Source organism: Dromaius novaehollandiae, chromosome 6 (genome assembly GCF_036370855.1).
Source record: "Dromaius novaehollandiae isolate bDroNov1 chromosome 6, bDroNov1.hap1, whole genome shotgun sequence".
NCBI classification, from domain to species: Eukaryota; Metazoa; Chordata; class Aves; order Casuariiformes; family Dromaiidae; genus Dromaius; species Dromaius novaehollandiae.
The window spans coordinates 42,048,052-42,070,292 of record NC_088103.1 but is presented as its reverse complement, the minus strand read 5'-3'; the positions used below and the strand labels follow the sequence as shown (position 1 = coordinate 42,070,292).

The following is a 22,241-nucleotide window of genomic DNA, read 5'->3' as shown; positions in this document are numbered from 1 at the left end:
CTGCTATCATATTCTTTTTCCTGAAATCTGAGATTGTAACTTGCATAGCAGCTGTGGCTAGGGAGCAGTTGTTCTTGTACTGACTGCAAGGGGTAAAGAGTAAAAGCCAAGTTCAGAACAAATAAGAAAACAGGTCGTCATGTAGTGAGCCATATAATTTCTTGCCAAAGTATGTTTTGTACTTGAAATGCTTCTTTTGAGTTCCAGGGAGCAAGAAAAAAAGACATCCACTGATGCCTTCTAAATATACAAAAACTTCATCTTGCTCAGGAAATCCCTGGAGCTAACGAGTGTTGATGCTGAGAGAGTGTTAGTGGGAGTGTCATATATGTGCTTGCTCTAGTCTTGCATCCTCTCCCAGGAACGTGCTTATTTGCCAATGCTTAGCCTTATGGCTCACCTTATGTAACAATGGTATATCAGATATATTGGAAAAGTCTCCAAGTACCAGGATTTCCTTTTGGGAGATGTTGAGGACCGAGCATTCCAGATTTGGTCTTTGCATATAACATGCTAAAATTATGTTACCTTTATGTAGATTGACTATTTTGAAAGAGCGAAGCGCTTAGAAGAAATTCCGTTAATAAAGACTGCCTATGAGGAACAAAGAGTGCATGATATGGAGTTGTGGGAGCAACAGGAAGAAGAAAGGGTAAGAATTTTTTATTCAGATAACAAAATCCATTGGTAATGAGTGGGGGAAAAAAAATAAAGTGGCTTTGCACTGTATATAATTCTCTTTTCCAGATCAATTCAGAGGAGGTGGGAAAAAGTTGGTATGAAGAAGAAAGTGTTAGCTTTACGGTTTCATTCTTCAGTGTCTTTCTGGCTTGGTTCTGAAAGAGGGAAAAATAATTTGTCTTCCTGTAGAGGCTGAGGTGGATTGAATGCAAATATGTAGTAAGGTCTTACTTTGTAATACATATATATTATTTATTTTTAGATCACTACTTTGCAGTTGGAGCGTGAGAAAGCCCTTGAGCATAAGAACAGACTGTCAAGGATGTTGGAGGATAGGGATTTATTTGAAGCCAGGCTCAAAGCGTCACGACGAACAGTTTATGAGGTACACAAGATCTGGTCTTGTAATAAAACTCTTTCTCTAAAGTGAGGATCTCAACTTGGGACCCTGTGATTCTTCATGAAAATTGAAAAAAGAAAAAAGATTGTCTACAGTGGCTTAGAATTATGAGATTGTTTACTTCCTGCTTTAACTGAAAATAAGATTTTTGTATCCATTCCTAGATTTTATCATTTACAGTTTTTTATGTCAAGTTCTGAAATAGACAATTATTCTCTATATAACCTAAAAGGTAGCTAAATTATTTATTTTAATACAGTTCCACTGATATTAAGAGATCATCGTGTAGCACGTGACTAAACAGCTATCTGTATAGTAACTTGGACTTACCGTGGTGGAATAATACTAAAAATAATTTTGAAGCCAAGAAATATGTGGAAATAAATGCTTGTGTTTGGGGTTTTTTTTTCATCTTTTTGTTTGAATATGGTAATTATTTTGATAGTCAAGTATTTGGTACCTGAAGTCACATTTTATGTCTACAGAGTTTAATAGCAACTAGACTAAGAGGGCAGGAGGAGAACTGTTGATTTGTTTCTTGCTCTACATTTTGAATACATTTTCTGAGACTGTTGTAACTTTTATTATACGCCTATGTTGCAATAAGAAGTAGGTTTTCTTTTTTTTAAGTATTTTAACAGATTAGGTAACTGTGTATGCAGCACTATATATAAATTCTGATGAGGTCAGTAACTAGGTAATGTATTTGCTTTCCCAAAGAAGCAAATAGAGCACTAACATTGTACATGCTGATTATCTTTGTTCCCTTATATCAAATTTATTGCAGAAAAAGGTTAGCTACAATACCTAAATGTTAAGCAGTCATTCTGTAGTAGAGCCAAGTTAATATATTGCCCTTAGCTTGTGATTCTCTGCAACTTTATTTAGTGATCTGTAACTATTTAGGTCTTAAACATTTAAGTTATGATGACTTTATGTGTACTCTTTGTATTTCAGGATAAACTCAAGCAGTTCCAGGAAAGGTTAGCAGAGGAAAGGCGTAATCGCTTGGAGGAACGCAAGAAGCAACGCAAAGAGGAGAGACGCATTATTTATTACAAAGAAAAGGAAGAGGAAGAGCAAAGATTACGAGAGGAACAACTGCTTAAAGGTATAATTGCAAATATGGTTATTGTATCTTTTGTATCCCTGACCCATTCCAGACATGTATGCAGCTAACTTAGGTTTCCGTGTTTCACAATATTAGAGGAAATCCATTCGCCTTCAGTCAATGATAAAGACTGCGTTCATCGCTATTAGCTGCTGTACCTTTATATTCTGTCTAATGCCTGTTCTGGATGCATACGCATGCAGCATGGAGAAGAAGGCAAAACTTTATAGGAGGAGTGGAAAATGAAAACAAACAAATACTTCCAGTCCTTCCCTTTCTCCAGACATGAATAAAGTAAGAGATAAGGGACACTAGTGAAAAATTGAATCTTTCATTTTATTCTTTTAATTCGGGTTCTGGCCACTTGTTTATGCACACCTCATACAGAATAGAAAGGGAACGTTGGTATTAGACAGACAACCAAAGAATTGTTGTGACTCACGCAGCTTTCTGTGACATTGAATTGTTTGTCTGGTAACCAGTTTCAAGGATTTAAGAGAGAAGAGCTCATAGACATCCCTTAAGGTAAATTTCTGCCCTGCTTGTCGCTTGGTGGATGAAGGTTTTATGTATGAGAGTTTATAACCATGCAATATTAACAACAAATGAAAAGAAACAGAAATCATGAATATCAAAATTTTGACATGGATAGTTAATTTTTTTTTCTTTTTAAACCTTTTTTAAGGAAAGGCTCCTTCGCCATACTTGAGTCAGTTACTGCTATTTTAGCTGGCATATCCGTGGTCTGTACATGGAGTTAACATACAAGGATGGGGACATTCACTTCCATATCTAGCAGCAGTTATTTCAGATGTCAAGTTAATAGAATGTATCATGGTTTCTTTTCCTATTGCTTTGGAGTTAGGATACTTCCAAAAAATTGATTCTGCTCTTAACATGACCTGTAAAATGCTTGCATGGATTTTTTTTTTTTAATGGAGTGGAAGGGAAAGGATTGTTTGTAACCCTTTTTCAAATACAGTGTAAGGGTAGTACAATTATATTGGTTGTATGTTTTATGTATTTTTTAAATTGCACAGAGCGTGAGGAGAAGGAGCGCATTGAGCGAGAGAAACGTGAGCAAGAACAGCGTGAATACCAGGAACGTGTCAAAAAACTAGAAGAACTAGAGAAGAAAAAACGCCAAAGAGAAATGGAGATAGAAGAAAGAGAGCGTCGCAGGGAAGAAGAAAGGAGGGGTCTGGATGACCCATTTTCAAGAAAGGTAAATATTTGCAGATTTTTTTTCTTTTTGACTCCTGTTGCTCCTGTTTCTGTAGATGATTTGTAAGTAGTTGAAAATTCAAGTTAAGTACTAGCAACAGTATTGTAGAAACAGTTGTAGCATTAGTGGCTGATTTAGGAGTTAAATTTTTATTTATTACTGCTTATTATTATTATGTCAGTTTAAAAAGTAAAATAAATCAAAGCAAAACAAGAAAACCGCCAAGATCTCCAATCTGTTTAAAAGCTAAAAGAATAAAATCTAGCAAGAACATTGAATAACATTTTCTTTAACACAAATGAGAGCTCTATTAGAAGTAAGTGTAATGACTCATGCCAAAGTCAGGAATTGGAGTATTATGTATTGAAGGAAAATCCCAGTCTAAGCATAATTCTTCTAAAATATAAAACTATTTTTTTATTCAATAAAATAAAACATATAAATGAGGTGTTTGCAACTTCCACTTGCAAATATAAGTATCGGGGAAAGATCACTATCCCAATGCAACAGGAAACAAAAAGAAGTTATTTTCAAATTTAAATATTTAATGATTTTAGAAATGCAACTGAGCGCTACAAACATTTTACGCTCTCACTTTTTCAAAGCTTACTAGTAAAAGAACAATTTTTAAATTTTATCCACCATAGCCATTATCCTTCTTTAGTGCAGGCTTTATTGAATAGCACTATGAAGATAAGAAATCAGAAGTTTGCATAAATTGCTTCAAAAGTTTTTGGGTTTAGTGATTATTTATCTGGTAAACTACCATCACCAATATGCTTCACGTAAGAGGCACTCTTAGCCCTGGGTACTTGACCTGTATAGAAAAGCTGACTCAGGTTCTGAAAAAGATATCTGTACTGCTAGAACTGCTAGAAAAATGCCATTTGCAGTTGTTCTCCTCTCCCCCCACCGCCCCCCACCCCAGCCCATTTTTTTGGGGTTGTTTCTACAAGAACATTACCACAAGCATTTAAATAGAAACTCATAGAATAAAGGATGTGCGAGTTCCTGTTTAACCTATATATTTCCCTGTGCTGAAATGTAAACTCCGATAAATACAAACAGTTTTCAAGGAGTGGTTTTAAATATCTTGTTTGATCCAGCTGGATTACCCCTTTTTAAAGAGGTCATTTCACATAATCATGTGAAATCAGTTGTTTTGTATTGCTTACCTAATTTGCTTTCTATGGTGGAATTAATGAATAAACCACAATGTCAGGAATGGTTTAAATGGTTTGTCTTTATGTGGTAGTGGAGCAAGGTGTTTTTACTTTTAGTGAAAGAAATTACTGATTATTGCTTTGCTCTGCATATAAGCAACTTGTGTGAATTGCAAATAACGAAACCGTTTTTGTGTTGAAGTCTCGGGTTAAGTGCTGTATAAACTCAGAAAAAAATGGTCTCTGCTTTAGAGACCTTAAGTTAATCAGAGTGGTGTCTTCAGATGTGGTTAGAAAGTACTTTTGAAAAAGCAAAGGGTTGTGTGACCGAATTCCTATTGTCCTATCTGGTAGGAAAGTAAAACTGTTAAAACATCTTTTTGTGTTAACAGCTGTAGCTATGGCTCACTGTCATTTTGTTCATGTACTTAGTTATAATAAACTTTTTAGTGTTTTAACTTTACATATACTCTACCCTGTTAGTACAATGCATGGCATGAAGGGGACCCGATTATTTTTTAGCCCTGCCAGAATCAATAAAATTAATCAGTTAAGACCATATTTAACTTATTTGACGTCCTGATTATTCAATATTCTCTCCAGTGTAAGAAATGAGTTTCTGGAGTATAGTATGCTCTTAAATGAATAATTTTTTAGTTGGAAATCTGTTTTTTGAAGTATTCAAAGAGGATGCTCCTAATTTGCTTTGACATACAGGAATCTCGTTGGGGCGATAGGGAGTCTGAAAGCTCCTGGAGAAGAGGTGGTGAGACAGAATCTGAGTGGCGACGAGCACCAGTGGAAAGGTAATTATTGGGTTACTAAGCACCACTTTTATGGGGCTCAAAATGTGTGGGTTCCCTTTTCATTGCTACTGCTAAAGTTGCACTAACTTTGAATTATATCTCATGCATTTATATCTCTGCAAGTTACCTTGTATTAAAAAATTACTTTGTAAGGATCCCAAAATGAGAGAGAGATTTTATCTTGGAATTGCGTTCAGATAATGTTCTGATTGTATTTAGCCTAAGTATGTGAAAGCTAGATGATGCTTTCCGCAGCTGATACACAGCTGGCACCAATGTTTGAGGAGGGCAGAAATTTTTGATTATAACAGAAAGCAAGTAGGCAAGTTGGTTAAGTACAGAATGGAGAAGGATGACAAATAGATTATAGACTTTCTGGATGATCAAATTGTTTGAGATTTTTCATTTAGAAAACTGAAAGTAATGTATAAAAATGGTAAAGTCAAAACTCAAGAGTCTCAAACTATTCAAGTCCCAGAATGGCTTCCAAAGCAGGAAATATATGTCATAAACTAGAACCAAGTTTTGAAAAGCTGTATGGAACAGAGAAGGAAGGATTTTTGAAGGAAGAATATTCTGAAGGTACTTTGCACTTTTTTTAAAAAAAGCTTCTACACATCTATGTTTTTAGGGTATTTGCATATGTTCACTAATAATGAAGACTCTGCCCTCTGCTCCACAACAGAATGAGCTGTGCCTAAAATATTTTTGCTTAATTAGCCTTACAGTTAGATAGATTCTTATAAATGTCTAATGTTAATTTCCAGTGCAGCAATTCAGATCAGTTACAATGCACTGTCTCTCCTGTGGAAGCAAAGATCAATTTATTCCTTTTCTTTCTAGCAATTTCTTTTAACTTATTTGAAGAGACTTATCTTTCTGTACACAAAATAGTCTTTCCTTAAAAGCTGTACTGCCCTTCTTGGTCATGATCCACTTTCTTGTAAATTGTAAAATCCAAAATTGCATGAAACTCTGAGCAGAAGCCTTTAGCTGTTTAGTGGAAAAGTAGCACTTTACACATCACATAAGCATTTAATGAGTCTATCTGTATTCTTCAATGTGATACATTTTTTCACAACAGAATGGCACTGGTGACCCATATTCATTTCTGAATCATTATAGCTTAGAATTTTTCTGCAAAACTGCTCTCTTAGTCATTCCTCATTCAAATTTTATAGAAGTTAAGCTAAGTGACTGCTGAGGAGGAAAAAATAGGTATACTTTGGATTATTGCATAGCTTGTTTGGTAAAACTTTTCATCTCTCTTTCTCCAAAATGTTTAGGAGAATCAAAATTAATACCTCTCTGTAATTTTAAGTAAAATTGTTGAATGTTGTTCAATTATTTTCTTTTTACCCAACTTAAAAAATAACAAAGTAAAAGTTATGTTCTGACATAACTGGATAAGAAGTGTGTAATCCTGCATTCTTTAGAAGCCCCAAGTCTAACTGCAGTTTGGCTGTAAAGGGAAAATGTGTATTGGATACAGACATAGCCTTGCAAACTTAACTATAACTGAATAAAATAATTCTGAAATCTGTTTTGGAGTCAAGTGATAAAGACAATAATAGAGAGGATAGAACATCAGATTTGATTTGCAGTGTATATTTACATATAAGTACAGCTACTGGACAGATGTGTTAAAATTACCTTATGAATGCTAGTACAGGAGGAGAGGCTGTAAAAGTGTCTTGCAGACATGAATTTCTCATGGCAATGAGATAGTTAATGACATATGTGCCAGATTAGTACACAGGTCCTTACAATCATGGAACAACCAATTGTATTACACAGACAGCCTTCCCCTGGCTTAATGGATTCTAGGTGATCAGCATGTTCCAGTGTTCTCAGTCTTTTTCATGCTATGATTCCAGTTACAAGAAAAACAGATTGCGGAAAGACAAAAGAATCTAGCAAGGAGAGAATATATTACTGGCCCTCTCTTAGACAGTTAATGGCTTTGTTATGAGTTATAACTAGACTACAAGTATTTGTTTCATTCCTTCATTGTACAAAAAACATAATCATGATAAGAAACAAAAGAGGAAAATTAATAATTCTGTGGTAGGTGTAATAACTTTTTTTAAGAAGGAGAAGGAAGTCCATCTTAGTATGAAAATATACGACATTTCTTCTGTTTCCAAGAGGCAGATATCACCTTCCATCTTTGTGGTGTACCATTGCTTATTCCTTTTCATTGTTGAGGAAGCTTTAGGAATATTAATTGCATGAAATAAAGAAATTAATCTGGTGACAAAGCCAAGGTTTACGGTCCAAATGTGTATGTAAAAGTGGTCCTGTTTTGGCTGTGTACAATGGGACTGTGAAAATGGAGTGCAGAATACTGTCTACTGAGTGTCTCTGAGTGACCTATAGACATTAAAATAAACAGTATGTCCTGAGAAATGATAGGACAGAAGGCTCTAACTGATGTTCAGTAGTGTCTGATCTTTTCAGTGTTATAAAACCAAGCATATTTCAAAGACAAAGTGTTGTCTTGATACCCCAGGGAAAATTCTCACCAGTTCTTTACTTCCCACATATATCTTAGTAAGGGGAGTCTGTGCAAGCACTGTCAGCCTGCCAAAGCCTGGTGAACTCTATTTGCAGTCAATTAGCACAAGAGAAGGGGGAAGTAGTGGATTGTGTCATGAGCTTTCTAGGTTGTCCTGCCTTATCTAGCTGTGGATGCTTGTCACTGGGAGTATTGCCAATCTGTTGAGCCGGAACTGTGCCAAAGCATACAGAAACAGAGATTAGATTATAGGGTTGTTATGTGGGTATAGAAGGGGGATACTTACTTGATGATTGTGGTTTTTTAATACAGATTCTTTGAGACTTAGCTAGAGTTTTTCAAATTAGGCTCAGTGTGGTAGCCAAACCTGTTCTCTGTTGCATTGCAGCAGATGGCCCACCAGGGATGACTAAACAGCTGTGGTTTTGAAGGGGATAATAAACTGTTCAGTCTTTCCTGAAGCTATAGAAAAGGTTACCTATCACTTTCCTGTAGCAGTGAAGGCAATTAGAACGTGTGTATGAAAACTGCAAGCTCTGTAAATGTGTTTGCAACCCCACATCAAGTGAATGCTTTCAGAAATTGTACCCTTGAGGAGTTTGATGCCATTGATATAATACATAAAGCTTCCTTGGATGTCAGTTTCTCCTATTTGCTCATTTCTTATGGTTTTACAGAGATTGGCGTAGAGGAGAAGCAAGAGATGATGAAAGACCTTTTCGACGAGGGGATGATCTGCCCCGACGAGGGGATGATCTGCCCCGACGAGGGGATGATCTGCCCCGACGAGGTGCTGCTGAAGAAAAGGAACGTCCTCCTTTGGAAGCAGCTGAAGACAGGCCACCTAGGCGTGAAGGGGAAGAGGACAGGCCACCTAGGCGTGAAGGGGAAGAGGACAGGCCACCCAGACGTGGTTTGGATGAAGACAGGCCTCCTAGGCGTGGTTTGGATGATGACAGAGGAAGCTGGAGAGTTGCAGATGATGACAGGGGTCCCAGGCGCGGGATGGATGATGACAGGCCCCCCAGACGTGGTTTGGATGATGATAGGCCACTGAGGCGTGGCTTGGATGACGACAGGGGCAGTTGGCGTGCAGCAGACGATGACAGAGGACCCAGACGTGGGCTGGATGATGACAGACCACCAAGGCGGGTTTTGGATGATGATAGACCACCCAGGCGTGGGCTGGATGATGACAGGGGCAGTTGGCGTGCAGCAGATGACGACAGGGGTCCCAGACGTGGGATGGATGACGACAGGGGTCCCAGACGTGGGATGGATGACGACAGGGGACCATGGCGTAGTGCAGATGATGACAGGCTCTCCAGAAGAGATGATGACAGGGGTCCATGGCGTAGTGGGGATGATTCACGGCCAGGTCCTTGGAGACCATTTGGTAAACCAGGTAAGTATAGTAACAGTCATGCCTCCAAAGCACATGTTAATCTAGTGGATAATGGTTATGACGTACTTGGTGCCAGAGATGGGAGGATCAACTCTCTGAAAATGTCCGAATTAATTTGGCTAATGTGGACCCTTCTTTACATAGTATAATTAATCCTTTTCATTTGGCTGAATTTAAAAAAAAAATGAAATGCAGCAGTGTTTATTGGTTTCCTAGAAGATATCACAAGTTTAATGACCTGATGAGAAAGAGACCTTTTTACTAGGCAGGCACACCTTGGTTTCTTTCCCGTAAAAATATGTCTGAAATTAACCTCCTTCTAAGAAGGTTTCTAGATAAGTCATTCAAGTGGCTCTGGTTTTGGTCAGTTTTTTAGTGTGGAAAAATATTCTTGTTTTTACCATTCTATTTTATTGTTCTGGGGTATGCCTTTTTTGAAAGTCCTGCTTTGAGCAGGAGTTTGAATTCAACCATGAAGTGTCCTATGATCCTATTCCTATATAGTTTATTTGTGGTCCTACATCTTGTTGATGGTGAATGCTGCATTTGTTTTGGATTCTTTTCAGAACTGTTGATGATGTTTAAATATTTTTCCTTGTCTCTTTTGTTCAGATTTACATATTTACATTTACCACATCAGCTGCAAGAAGTAGACAGTAAATATGTAAATCTTGGTACTCTAATTGCTTTCTCCTCGCCTCTTTTTTTTTAAAAAAAAAAGGCTGTATAATACAGAATTCCCATTCCTAAGTATCTGTGAATTAAGATTATCACAGGACAAAGGAAGTGTTGTGTAAGTAGATGGTAACTGATAGTCACATTTTAAAGTAGTACTTCAAAAAGCAGTAAGTTTTTATGAATTTGGTTGCCTAAAATCTTCTCGCTTGTGGATTTTCACAGAGGAATCCGCTGTCTAAGCTACCCTATTTCTTTCTTTCTTTGCTCATTTTGCACAAAATCTTTGAGGAGCATGGTATTTTCTGACTGATACAATATGCAGGGTATAATCAGCTCTGCGCTGAACTGTTACAGGAAGTCCTGGTATGTGAGGTATATGCTTCATATTAAGCAGTTTCTTCAATATTATGTCTATGTGGCTTTTCAAATGCAGACATATCTTCAAAAAATTAAATAAGATCCTCAGGGTGTACAAAACTAGAAGAACCGGTTTCTGTGAGGGAAGTAAATGATGCTTTGTCTACATAGAGATCAGAATTCGGTCACAAATTACTTCGTGTTTGTTGCTTATAGGGGGGTGGAGAGAACGAGAAAAGGCTCGTGAGGACAGCTGGGGCCCCCCCCGAGACTCCAGACCTCCAGGAGACCGTGAATGGGATAGAGACAAAGATCGTGATGAAACTGAAAAAGACCGTGAATTTGACAGAGACCGAGATTTTGATAGAGATGATCGTTTCAGGCGTCCCAGGTTTGACTTTTCTGTTTAAATATGTGCGAAATGTTTCTGTAAAAAAGAGACTGCTCTGCTAAGAAAATAGCCTGACATTGCCTAGTGAGACGAACAGTGGTTGGTTGGTATGAAACTGAGCAGTTCATCAAGGCAGTAAATGAATTGTGGGGTTTGGGGGTTTTTTTGTTTGTTTTTAAGAAAATGTTAATTGTTTACAGAAGGAATCCCAGAATCCTTTACTCCTTTTAAATATCTTTCAATCTTTATGTTGTTGAGGGAGTTTCACATTAGGGTCCAGAAAAACAGAAGGGGTTTTAGAAGTATGTCAGTATATTAAATAGAGACCCAATGGGCCTGAAAATTCCTGTGTCCTGATTTAATATCTCTTCTTACTCTAGCGGAGGTAAAATGTTAACATTTAAATTTATTTTATGTTTCAAATGGCAAAAGGGATGATGCTGGCTGGAGAAGAGGACCAGCTGAGGAAACTTCCAGCTGGAGGGATTCAAGCCGTCGTGAAGAATGGGACAGAGGTGGTCGTGACATGAGAGATCGACGTATTGATGACAGAGATCTACCCCTCAGAAGGGGACCACCGCTCAGATCTGACCGTGAAGAACGTATGTTTATTTCTTTGTTAGTAAAAGCTTACCTTCATTTTAGGTCCTTCATGTTACTCTGACAGTGATAGGTGTTAGAGTGGGAATAAGTTATATTCTCAGCCAGCAAAGTAATATACAGAAGCTTTAGTGTAAATGTGAATCTTAACTTCTTTTTTTATTGTACTCTACTATTGTGGTAGCATTTCACATCTGCTGTAAGAATAATATTTTAAGTGTGCAGCTTTCATAGTAACATTATGTTCAGGATGAAAGAAATTCTTGTGCTTTGGCATCTTTTAGTTCTTTTTTATTATCAAGATAGACATCCCAGAAAATCACTTCTATCTCATTTCTTAACATTCTCAAAAATCTGAGAAAGTATTTGCAAATAGGGCCCTATTGGTTCCACACTATTAGTGATATTGATTTTGATTAATAATCTGTTTTAATTATGTACATTTAGTAATACTGTATTCTAAAAATACAGTAACAGAAAATGCATTTAGGCCGAGATATGACTGGTCCAATTCTGATGAGTTCTCATGTTCAGAATCTCATTTCATTTTAATTTCAGCCCTCAGTATCAGTGTTCTCTGAATACGGGTGCTGTCATGCAGTGATCTCAGTGAACAAACTGGAATAGAACTTCCAGCTGGATGATAATATGATTCTCAATCTGCAGATTTTTTTTAACGTATCAAGAACTGTTTTGTTATTTGACTGTCTGTTTTGGTATTTGATACAGCTTTGTTCATAACTACATAACAAACATAACTAGAGTAAAAATCTTAACCACCTTTTGATGGAAATGATCAATCCTTAGTATAAGTGAAGTGTTTCTGAATACTGTTACCAGTGGAGTTGTATAATCTAGTGCCATTTCTGCTTTTGATTTCAGTAGGCTTGAACAGGAATTTGCTGTGTTTTGAGACACTGAACACCAAAAAAAAATTTTACACCATTGTTTAAAGTTAGGATTTTTCTATTTTCAGGATTCAGTCATTTCTAATGAGTTGCATTCCGTGCTTTTAATAATTCTGATATTAATGTAAAATAAGAATCTATTTTACATCATAAAACTCTGTACATCAATAGAACATTCTTATTTCAGTTACTGTATTTTAAAGATGACACTATTCAGTTGCTCACAACAATGCTGAATCTGAAAAAAGGCTTGAGAGTAAGTTGCTGTACATTACTTCACTGTAAAATTAAACTGTGCATTTGGGTGTCATCCTCATACTACCTGTTGGCAAGGTAGAGAGCTACTGAATCAGAATCAATATTGGGCATGTTTGTTTCAACTCTTGCAAGCTGCAGGTTGAACATAACATTTTTTAATGTCCTTCTGTATTTGTAGCAAGCTCATGGCGGCGTGCTGATGATAGGAGAGAAGAACGTGGAGAAGAACGTGAACCAGTGCGGCGATCTGCTCCTGCTCCTGCTCCTGCTGCTCCTCCAGCTTCTGCTCCCCCACCAGTATCAAAAGAACGAGAAAAAGATGGGGAGAAGGAGAAGGGTTCCTGGAAGACAGAAAAGGAGCGTGAGTCTCTTCGCCGTACTAAAAATGAGACAGATGAAGAAGGATGGACCACTGTACGACGTTAAGCGAAAATCAAAACAGAGTTTAACCAATGTTTTAGCTTTGATTTGATTGAATCCACAGGTTATATTTGTGCTTATAAACATTCTCGATTGGAATTCTTTAACAAATATTTTGAGGTAACATGAAAGCATGAGCCTGAATTACTTACTCATATAGATTGATCATGCACAAAACTCACAGCAGAAGTTTGGAAATTGAATACCAGTTTTTGAAATTTCAAATATTGCTTATTTCATGGATCACTTGTTGCTAAAATAAAAAGAAGCAAGCCCAACAGCTGTCTTGAATAATACTTCTATCTTTCACCAAAACAAGCTGACCTTTTTTATTTTTAGTTGTTCTTAATTTGGAATGGGGTATTATCATCACAAAACATGCATCTGAAAACACCTCTGTTCACACAGTGGTGGAATTATTGAAAAGCAGATCTGGATCAATTTCCATAATTAGCCAAAAAAAAAAGATATTAAACCCTCTCTTATTTCGGTATTTTTGAGGGCAAATGGTTTTGAGAGACATTTTATCATTATCTAAATTCAGTAAGTTGTTGAAATTTGAATTAAATACAGTAAACATTATGAGCATTAGCTACACTGGGATATTTTCTGTAGATTTACTTGAATACATATGCCTATAAAGCCATTTTGCAGTCATTGTTCCAGTAATGTATACTGCTGCAGTGTACAACCACAAAACTGAAAGCTTTTATGATTCAAGCATTTTGGTAAGCATATTGTTATGTATTTTCTGTTGCCAAGAGCACAGCTGCTTTTTCCATTACTGGATAATTCATGCCTTTCAAGGATTTATAAATATTGTCATATTTAAAATGTGTGGTTTTGGAGAAATTGTTGATTCCCCCCCCCCCCCCCCCCCCCCCCCCAAATTCTTTGTCTTCAGGGTACATTCTTTCCCTTTCCAAAAAAGTGGTTTGTAGTAATGGCTGTGTTGACTTCAATTTTGGGGTGCAGTAACAATGATTAACTATCTGGCCATACTGAAGCCAACACAGAACTTGCTGCTGTGTGTTTCTTCAATGATAAATAAACAACTTCTGGAATTAGCTTCTATAGCGTCTTGACTTCTTAATAACTTGCTGAAATGTACTTTAATGCAGAACAAGAATTTAATAACTGTCTGTATGCCTACCTGTTTCTGTACCAGTTGAAAAACAATGTGACAAAACGGGACAGAGTTTCTTTCTGAGAAACCTTATTGAATTTTAACATGTGTGAACATAAGTTGTAATACTCCTCTTCCTGTTCTTTTCCTGCCCTCCCCTGAGTTTTCCAGATCCTAGTCACTTCTCAGCTCTTGGTCTCATAGTCATCTTCTGTGAGTGCCAGATGTTTGTGCCTTTGGAGCCTGTCCACTTCTTTGCTTGCTAAATCATAGAATTCCTTCAGAGCATTAGTGTTTTTCTAAGCAAGATGAATTTGTGGTTTGTGTGCCTCATACAATCCTGTAAAGGATGGAATCAGAGAATGGGATCTATCCAGTAACAGAGAGTGCTTATTAGATGTGGGATAGTGGGTGCTGCTGCTATTCAGCTACTTGTTGCTGTCCTTAAATTGTGCGTTTTAGGATCATAGGATAATTCTGGTTAGAAGGGGCCTTAGGAGGTCTGTTGTCCAACCTCCTGGGGTGAAATCAGACCATGTTACTCAGGGCTTTAGCCAGTCTGGCCTTGAAAACCTTTGAGGAGGGAGACTGCACAACCTCTGGGCAATCTGTTCCAGTACTTGACTGCCCCATGAGGAAAAAGGTTTCTCTTTCTATCCAGCTTGAACTCCTCTCTTTTCAGCGTCTACCTGTTGTCTCGTCCTTTTGCCCAAGCACCACTGTGAAGAGTGTGGTTCCATCTTCTTGATAACTTCCCCCTAGGTACTGGCAGGTTGCAGTTAGGTCTCCCTCAAAAGCCTTTCCTTCTCCAGGCTGAACAAGCCCCATTTCCCCCAGCTTCTCCTCACAGGGCAAGTGCTCCAGCACCTGACCATTCGGGGGGGCCCTCTGCTGCACTTGCTCCAGTTTATCAATGTCTTTGCTGTGTTGGAGGGGCCCAAAACTGGGCACAGTATCCAGATGTAGTCCAGTGGGTGCTGGATAGAGGGCCCTGAGGCTTCCCTCAATCTCCAGGCCCTGCTGCTGTCCATACAGCCCAGGGTGCTTCTGGCCTTTGCTGCCTGGGCACGCTGCTAGCCCATGCTCAGCTTGCTGTCTGCCAGGAGCCCTGGTCTTATTCAGCAGAGCTGCTCCCTAGCCAGTCAGCTCCCTGGCTGTACCGTTGCAAGGAGTTCTTCCTTAGCAGTGCAGGACTTTGCATTTCTCCATGCTGTTCCCATCAGCCCATTCCTGCAGCCTGGGTAGGTCCCTGTGGATGGCAGCCCTGCCCTTGCCTGTGCTGACTGATCATCCCAGTTTGGTGTCATCTGTGAGCTTGCTGAGAGTGCACTCTGTCACTGCCTGTAGGTCACTGATAAAGATGTTAAAGAGGCCAGGTCCCAGGCTGGGCCCCTGTGGGGTCCACTGAAGGTTGAGTACAATCCATTGACCATGACCCTTTGAGCCTGAAGGTGTCCGGCCAGCTTTTTAGCCACCTGGTTGCCCACCTATCCAGACTGTAACATCCTAATGCAGATACAAGAATATTGCGGTAGACAGTGTTGAAAGCCCTGGTGAAGTCAAGCGAAATAACAGACATGGCTCTCTTCTTGTCCACAAAACCAGTTATTCTACCCTGGAAAGCAGTCAGGTTGGTCAGGCATGATTTACCCTTGGTACATCCATGCTGACTGTGCACAGTCACCTTCTCCTTCATGTGCTTAGAAACATGCTCCAAGATAACTTGCTCCATGGCCAAAGTGAGATTGTCTGGCCTGTAGTTTCCTGGATTGTCCTTTTCACCTTTTTTTTGGAGGATGTGTGCAACATTTGCCTTTCTCCTGTCAGTGGGGAGATGTGAAAAATGATCATACCTCCAGTTATGTATTTTTAATTTTATCCAAGCAAGACCATATTTTTGTGGGGATAAATGTATTAATGGTCATTGAACCAGATAATGGAACAGTTTTATAATGGGGATTTATCTAAATTACTAAATTTTTTAAAATATTTGAGATTGTCACAACACAGATCTCAAAATATTTGAGACTGTCACATGTAGGATTCTCAGGACCAGGCTGCTTGAGAAAAGATCTGGAAGATGTGAACTTTACAGACACAACAATGTATTTATTTTATTGTTTCACCATTTTAGACAAAATACTAACTTCAGTGGTCAAAAATTACTTCTGACCCACTCCAGATAAACCTCTACCTATTACCATAATTATACATGAATACAACATTTGGATACTTAGAGAATGTTGATGAAGTGAAATGAATTCTATAGCAGCCTGTGTTTGGTTAATGTTTAACTAAACTAAAGTCTTCAGTGAAATCAAAAAGAAAAAAAGCATAAATTGTAAAATACTATGTTTCAATCACAAAACTAGTCAAGACTGGTGCTGCTGGTTGAAAACATACAAATGTTGCTTGATTAAAGCAATCTCTAGGAATAAACCAACATAGGGCTTATCAGGTATGAACATGTCCATTTTTTTTCTCCAGAAAAAGCTCAGAGACTTGCCCTTCTGGCTTGTGGAAGAGGCTGAGGGTTGCCAACATGCTCAGCAGAAGCAGGGTCTACAAAAGGCCCATCAGTCTTGTTGTGGGAGGTGGGTGAACTCAGTAAGCTGCCTGCATATAGACATTTTAATTATGTTTCCTCTAAAGTGCTTTTGCTTTGAAAAAAAAAAATTATGAGAATTGCTGACTAAATACAGGGGCAATCAGAATGAAGTGGTGTTGCTCCAAACCAGAGAGAGTCACAGTTCAAGACAAATCATGACCTTGGCTGCATGAGCCTTAGTGCAGTCATGAAAGGGATCAAAATACATTTGGGAGCTATAAGTGGAGTGTTGAACAGTCAGAATGCAATCTCAAACAGGAAAAGTACCAGAACTTTTATTTTGCTTTAAATGAAATGTATCTTGATTTTTTTTCCTAAAAAAAAAAAAAAAAAAAAAAAAGGGCTGCAGCTACTGACTGGCAGGAACCATTACATTTAAGCAAGCTTTCCTACTATAGTAGAAAGGTACTGTTAAACTGTATAAGCCTACAAAATTAAATTATTAGGTCAGTGAAATGTAAGGTTCAAAAATGTACCTCTTATTCAGAAATTAGTAAAAATTATATGTAGTTTATTACAGAATTGCAGGAAATGGGCATGCAAGAGGCATAGCAAGAGCATCCACTTCCTCCCATTTTGCTAAGGCAGGACCAAAATGTTCTAAACATTGTCTGATCTTCTTAAGTAGAATTATTAATGGATTTAGTTATGGTAGGATGAAGATTCTGCAAACTATTCCAGTGCTTTTTGCCTAATCAAGATCTCCCTTGCTGTAATTTAAGCTTTGTTAGTTCTTTCACTATCAGACACAGGGACAATTTATTCCTTTCTTCATCATATTTGAAGATTTAACAAAAATCTCCTCATTTTTGTCTGGATAGGCACATTAGCAGTAATATCTCCTGCCTTACATGACTGTTGTCAGCCTATTTCCAGTACATAATAACTAATTTGGTGGGTCAACCAGGCATGTCTAGAGGAAGTACAGACATTTTGTGTCCATCAGTGTTCAGTCACAGGGCAAAGTTGCTGCCTGAGGCACATCAGTCCACAGTAGGATGAAGGGCACAAACTATGGCACTGGTATAGGACTTTCACTTTCACATGTACAGATTTACATAGAGAATTCAAAAGAGCTCAAGTCAGGTATCTGAAATTAGCTTTTAATTAGAAGTACTTTCCTTTTTCCTCAAAAGGAGTATTAATTGAGGATGTTGTATAGCTATCCAATATTTTGTTCATTCCTCTGATATGAAATATATTTTTAACAAAATATCACTATGTAAAAGACTCACTTGCATGCCTAGGGATATTTCTCTGAAATAAAGGAAGTGATTCTTTGAAGATATTTGTACTGCAGGCATCTGCAAGTCAAAATTACTGGTTTAAATCAAATGAAAATAACATTAAGCTTGCTTTTCCTAGTCATCTTCTGTGGAGCATGTAACAGCGTTCAGCATGGGCTGCTTTCTGCTTAAACTATTTGTTCCTCCTAGGACTTCAGTTACTCATTACTAACTGAAGTTGTTTCCAGTAATTTAAGAAATCTACATGGAACTATGAGCATTATCATATTCAGCTTTTAAGAGTGACCAAGAACAAGCATGTTTCTGCCTACTTAGTGCCACAAAGAATGTGCTGGTGCACAGGAAGTAATTTTAGAAGTTTACTTCAACACTCCCCCCATCCCCAAAGCCTTTAAAGGTTCGGTCTTTGTAAGATGAATCACATCGACTTGTAAAGCTTTAAAAGGCAAATCACTCAAAAGAATGCAGTACTGTTAAATGATCATGCAAAGTGACTTGTTTGAAAACCCTGCTTTTAAACTGTCTTTTGGCAGTTCTGATTCCTATTATCTTCTCTGGAATATTTTTTTTCCTAATTGGTCTTTTGAAGTGAATACTGTATTGTCTTACCTGTTAATACTTTGATCACATGCTTAATATTGTGTAGTGCCTATGACAGGCAGCTCTCAGCCTTTCCCCCGCAAGCGTGTAAGTACGCACGTAGAACAAGAGAGGAGTCAGGAGTCATATGCAGGAGCAGAAGCTTTTAAGATACAGCAGCAGTGTTCTTCGGCAGGTGGAGGGGAGGAGCAGGTGCCAAAAACCGTTAGTGCCCTTCAAAGCAGGGGGATATTTTGCTGTCTTGATGAATCCCAGGCATTCTCTTAGAACAAGGGAGCTTAATTCAGGTGCATCACAAGCACCATCAGGGACACCTCCAACACAGCCCTGTCAGTATTTCCCTTAAGAAAAATTTTAAGGTGTTTTCCAATGATGTTTCTTTCTTGCTTTTGTCTCCATTAACAGCCATCTGGGTTAAAATACACACACTGAGCTTCAAAATTTTACGAGAAGGTAACAAAAACATGAAAGAAAATTCTCTCCATAGCATTACATTCAAGCTTGATTCTAATTGGTGGTTGATACAGATTAAACCTATGTGGACTTGACATTACAAAATCTAATTAAACTTTAGCAGCTTAGAAGAGTCTGTAATGCAAGCCCTACAGAACAAACACAATATGCAACTTTAGGATAAGGAAAATGTAGCTGCTGTAAGGTGCAAGTCCCTTTACATTTGATAATTAGACTTAATGCTATCTAAGGGATGAGTTTGGTGAAGATCAAGAGAATACTTCCGTATAGATTCAGTTTCTCTATCCTCAGGGCTGCAGTTGTGCCAGTCAATAGCAGTCACAAGTAATGAATCTTAAGCCTTCCTTTCCAGCCTATTTTGCACACCTTTTGACTCCATTCTTGACTGTCCTGCTTCCTGCTATCCTCCCCCCATTCTCTGTTGAGCAGCTTCTCAAAAGGAGTCCACACAAATGCATATAACCTCACTTCCCTAGCTCCCTTTTTTCTTTTCTCTCTGCACCTGTCCCCCCTCCTTTTCCTGGTGATTCCCTAATTGTTCTTGCATAAGTTTTTCATCACCTCCCTTGTCTGATGATAGCTTTTTGGCAGGGCAACCCCTGGGTTCCCTTCTCTATCCCAACTCTAGGTAAAGTCATCTACAGCACAACCCTCTCTGCACTGAGAACTTGCATACACCAGCCTTTCAGCTCTGGGGGACTCATTCTAACCAAACTGCAAACCTACTTCTTCTTGTCCTGCCATCTAGTCACAATAAAAACAATTCCTGGTCTCTTGAGAACTAGAGGCAACACAGCCCTGCTTGTCAAGAAACTGGCACGACCTAGGATTCAGAACTCTTTCCTTGGTCTTCAGCTTCAGTCTTACATTTTGTACAGTCTGTGTAGCATTAGGGATATTTTTGTTAATGACATAGGTAGATCTCTCCCATCTTACAATGACTTAAAGCCATGTTCTTCTCTCTGGCCTTGACAAATATAACCTTCTGTTGTTGATGTCTATCTGCAGTTCTGGTGGTGACTGCCTTCTGCTTTGACCATGTCCCTTTTCCCTTCAAAGGCCTTCCATCAGCTTCTCATTCTTCATCACACACAAGCTGCATTAAAGCTTGTCTTCTGCCACATCTCTTGCCTTTCCTTCTGTAGCAAGGGCTCAGTTTCCACCCCTGCCTAGACCTGTTACATATTCATCAAGTACTTTCACACCTTTTCTTCTTAGACCTTCCCTGAAGCTCAGTATCAGACACAGAAACCTGTGCCTGATACCCATTTTGCAAGATCAGAGCCAGCCACACTCACCAGCAGAATAATTCAAGCTTAACCGTGGGGCACTTAGGACACTGCAATTTAGTGGCAGGGGTATTAATTACCAACTAAGTAACCAAATACAGGTTTGACCACAACCAGCTACCTGGTTTTGAGCTCAGTGGAGGAAATCACTCAGCTGTTTAGTTTAAGATCTGAAATGCACCATGTCATACCATAATTAAGTACACTGCTACTAACCGGGAAAACACCAGCTTTGGCACACAGCGCAGATGCTGCTGGGCCAGGCTGAACAAGCAAGCAGGGCCCAGGCGGAGGAAAGCAGCGCCGCGCACAGGTCCGGAGCGGGCCGCCGCGGGGCGAGGGCGGCCGCAGCCTTGTCCCCTGCGGGGCAGGGGCCGCCCGGGGCTGGGCTGCGCCGCGCCGGGCGGTGAGCGCGGCGGCCGGGCGCGAAGGCAGCAGAGGGCGACGCCGCCCCGCCGCACGCCCGGGGACACGGGCCCGCCTCCCCCGCCGGGGCCCGGGCAGCCGCGGCCCGCCGCCCCCCCAGCGCAGCGGCCGGCGCAGCGCACTGTCAAGCGCTTCCCTTAGCCGCCCGCCCCGGCACGGCTCGCCATTAGATCTCGTCGTAAACCCGTTTTCTTAAAAAATCATATATGTATTTATACCATAAACAAATACAGTGCATCTAAACGGCGCAGTTACCATGACATAGCGTTAGGCTCCGCGCTGGGCTCCCCGCACGCCAAGCGCACAAACTAGAAGCTATCCGCTGCAAGACACCAGCCCGGGGACTCTCACACTCTAGTCTCCGCGTTTAATATATTAATGTGTTAAAGAACAAAACGTAATCCGCTTTTACGACAATCCTAAAAAGAAAAAGAGCAGGAAGGGGTCTCCTGGGCGGCGGGGCACCGCTGTCCGGCCGCTCGCCCCCCCGGCCGCGCCTAGCGCACCTTCTTGCCCAGGGCGGTCCGGGCGTGTTTGAGCTGTCTGGCCGCCTGCATTTTGGAGAGGGGGCAGTACTTGATGGTGTGGGCATTGTCCCCGCTGGCGCCGCAGAGGGGGCAGGTGTAGCGCCGCAGCACCGGGCAGAGGACGCGCCCGTCGGGTCCCTTGAGGATGTGCGTGGTGTAGAGGGCCACGGCCTCCTTGTTGTTCCGGCAGAAGACGCAGACCTGCAGCTCGGGCTTGAGCAGGCGGGCGGCGGCCCGCGGGTGCGCCGGCAGCCGCCCCGCCACCACCAGCCCGCCCCAGGCGTGCGGCGAGCCCTCCCGGCCCGGGTGCTCGCCCGAGCAGCCGAAGACGACGGCGGCGGGGCCGCCGCGCCCGGGGAAGGGGCTGAAGTGGGCGAAGCGCTCCTCCAGCAGACCCTCGCCGTGGTGGTGGTGCCCGCACAGCTCCAGGTCGTGCAAGTCCAGCGCGCCCTCGAAGTACGGCCCCGCCGCCTCCTCCTCCTCCTCTTCCTCCTCCTCCTCCTCGGGCGGCGGCACGGCGGCCGCCACCACCACGGAGGGCGGCTCGGCGCCGAAGCCCTTGCCGGGCCCCACGGCCTTGGTGATGAGCGTGGCCAGCCCCAGGTAGTCGTTCCAGGAGTTGAACACGTTCCCGCAGCCGCTGTGGCCGCGGGCGCCGTAGCGGGCGCCTGGCAGGCGCTCCCCGGGCGGGAGGTGCCGGTGCTGCTCCAGCTTGCCGCCGGGGAAAGCCTCCATAGGGCGCGCCGCCGCCGCCGCCGCCCAGCGCGTGCCTCGCCTCGCCTCCGGTCGATCGGGTCCGCTTGGTCCGCCCGGGGCCGCCCGGGGCCGCCGCCGCCGCCGCCGCCGCCGCCGCCGCCGCCGCCGCCGCCGCCGCCGCCGCCGCCGCCGCCGCCGCCGCCGCCGCCGCCGCCGCCTCTTCTGGGAGCGCGCGGCCGCGCGCCTCGCCTCAAATAGGGGCGGCGGGGGGGCGAGGCGGGGCGAGGCGGCCCCCGAGTCCCCATTGGCCGTCAGCCGGAGCCCCCT

At 41.1% G+C, this 22,241-nt stretch overlaps 2 protein-coding genes across 2 annotated transcripts in view; one reads left to right on the top strand and one right to left on the bottom strand.

Annotated features, from left to right (window-relative positions):
* Nucleotides 1–13,989, top strand: part of EIF3A (eukaryotic translation initiation factor 3 subunit A) — a 36,862-nt gene extending 22,873 nt beyond the window's left edge. The window contains exons 14-22 of the mRNA XM_026108162.2: nt 539–652; nt 944–1,066; nt 2,039–2,192; nt 3,233–3,417; nt 5,298–5,386; nt 8,582–9,309; nt 10,561–10,735; nt 11,168–11,337; nt 12,680–13,989. Of these exons, the coding sequence (XP_025963947.1) occupies nt 539–652; nt 944–1,066; nt 2,039–2,192; nt 3,233–3,417; nt 5,298–5,386; nt 8,582–9,309; nt 10,561–10,735; nt 11,168–11,337; nt 12,680–12,927 (1,986 nt within the window). The 3' untranslated portion in view covers nt 12,928–13,989. The remainder of the gene's footprint in view (nt 1–538; nt 653–943; nt 1,067–2,038; nt 2,193–3,232; nt 3,418–5,297; nt 5,387–8,581; nt 9,310–10,560; nt 10,736–11,167; nt 11,338–12,679) is intronic.
* NANOS1 (nanos C2HC-type zinc finger 1) lies at nt 13,793–22,155 on the bottom strand. Its single transcript, XM_064514292.1, has 2 exons — nt 18,512–22,155; nt 13,793–15,867 (listed from the first exon to the last, which is right to left on the bottom strand). Exon 1 carries the CDS (start codon nt 21,951–21,953, stop codon nt 21,189–21,191), a length of 765 nt encoding a protein of 254 aa, XP_064370362.1. The 5' UTR covers nt 21,954–22,155; the 3' UTR covers nt 13,793–15,867; nt 18,512–21,188.
* Nucleotides 22,156–22,241: the final 86 nt, after the last annotated feature.

Coding starts and splice junctions, on each gene's coding strand:
- NANOS1 (XM_064514292.1), bottom strand. CDS start 21,953: ATGGAGGCTTTCCCCGGCGGCAAGCTGGAGCAGCACCGGCACCTCCCG.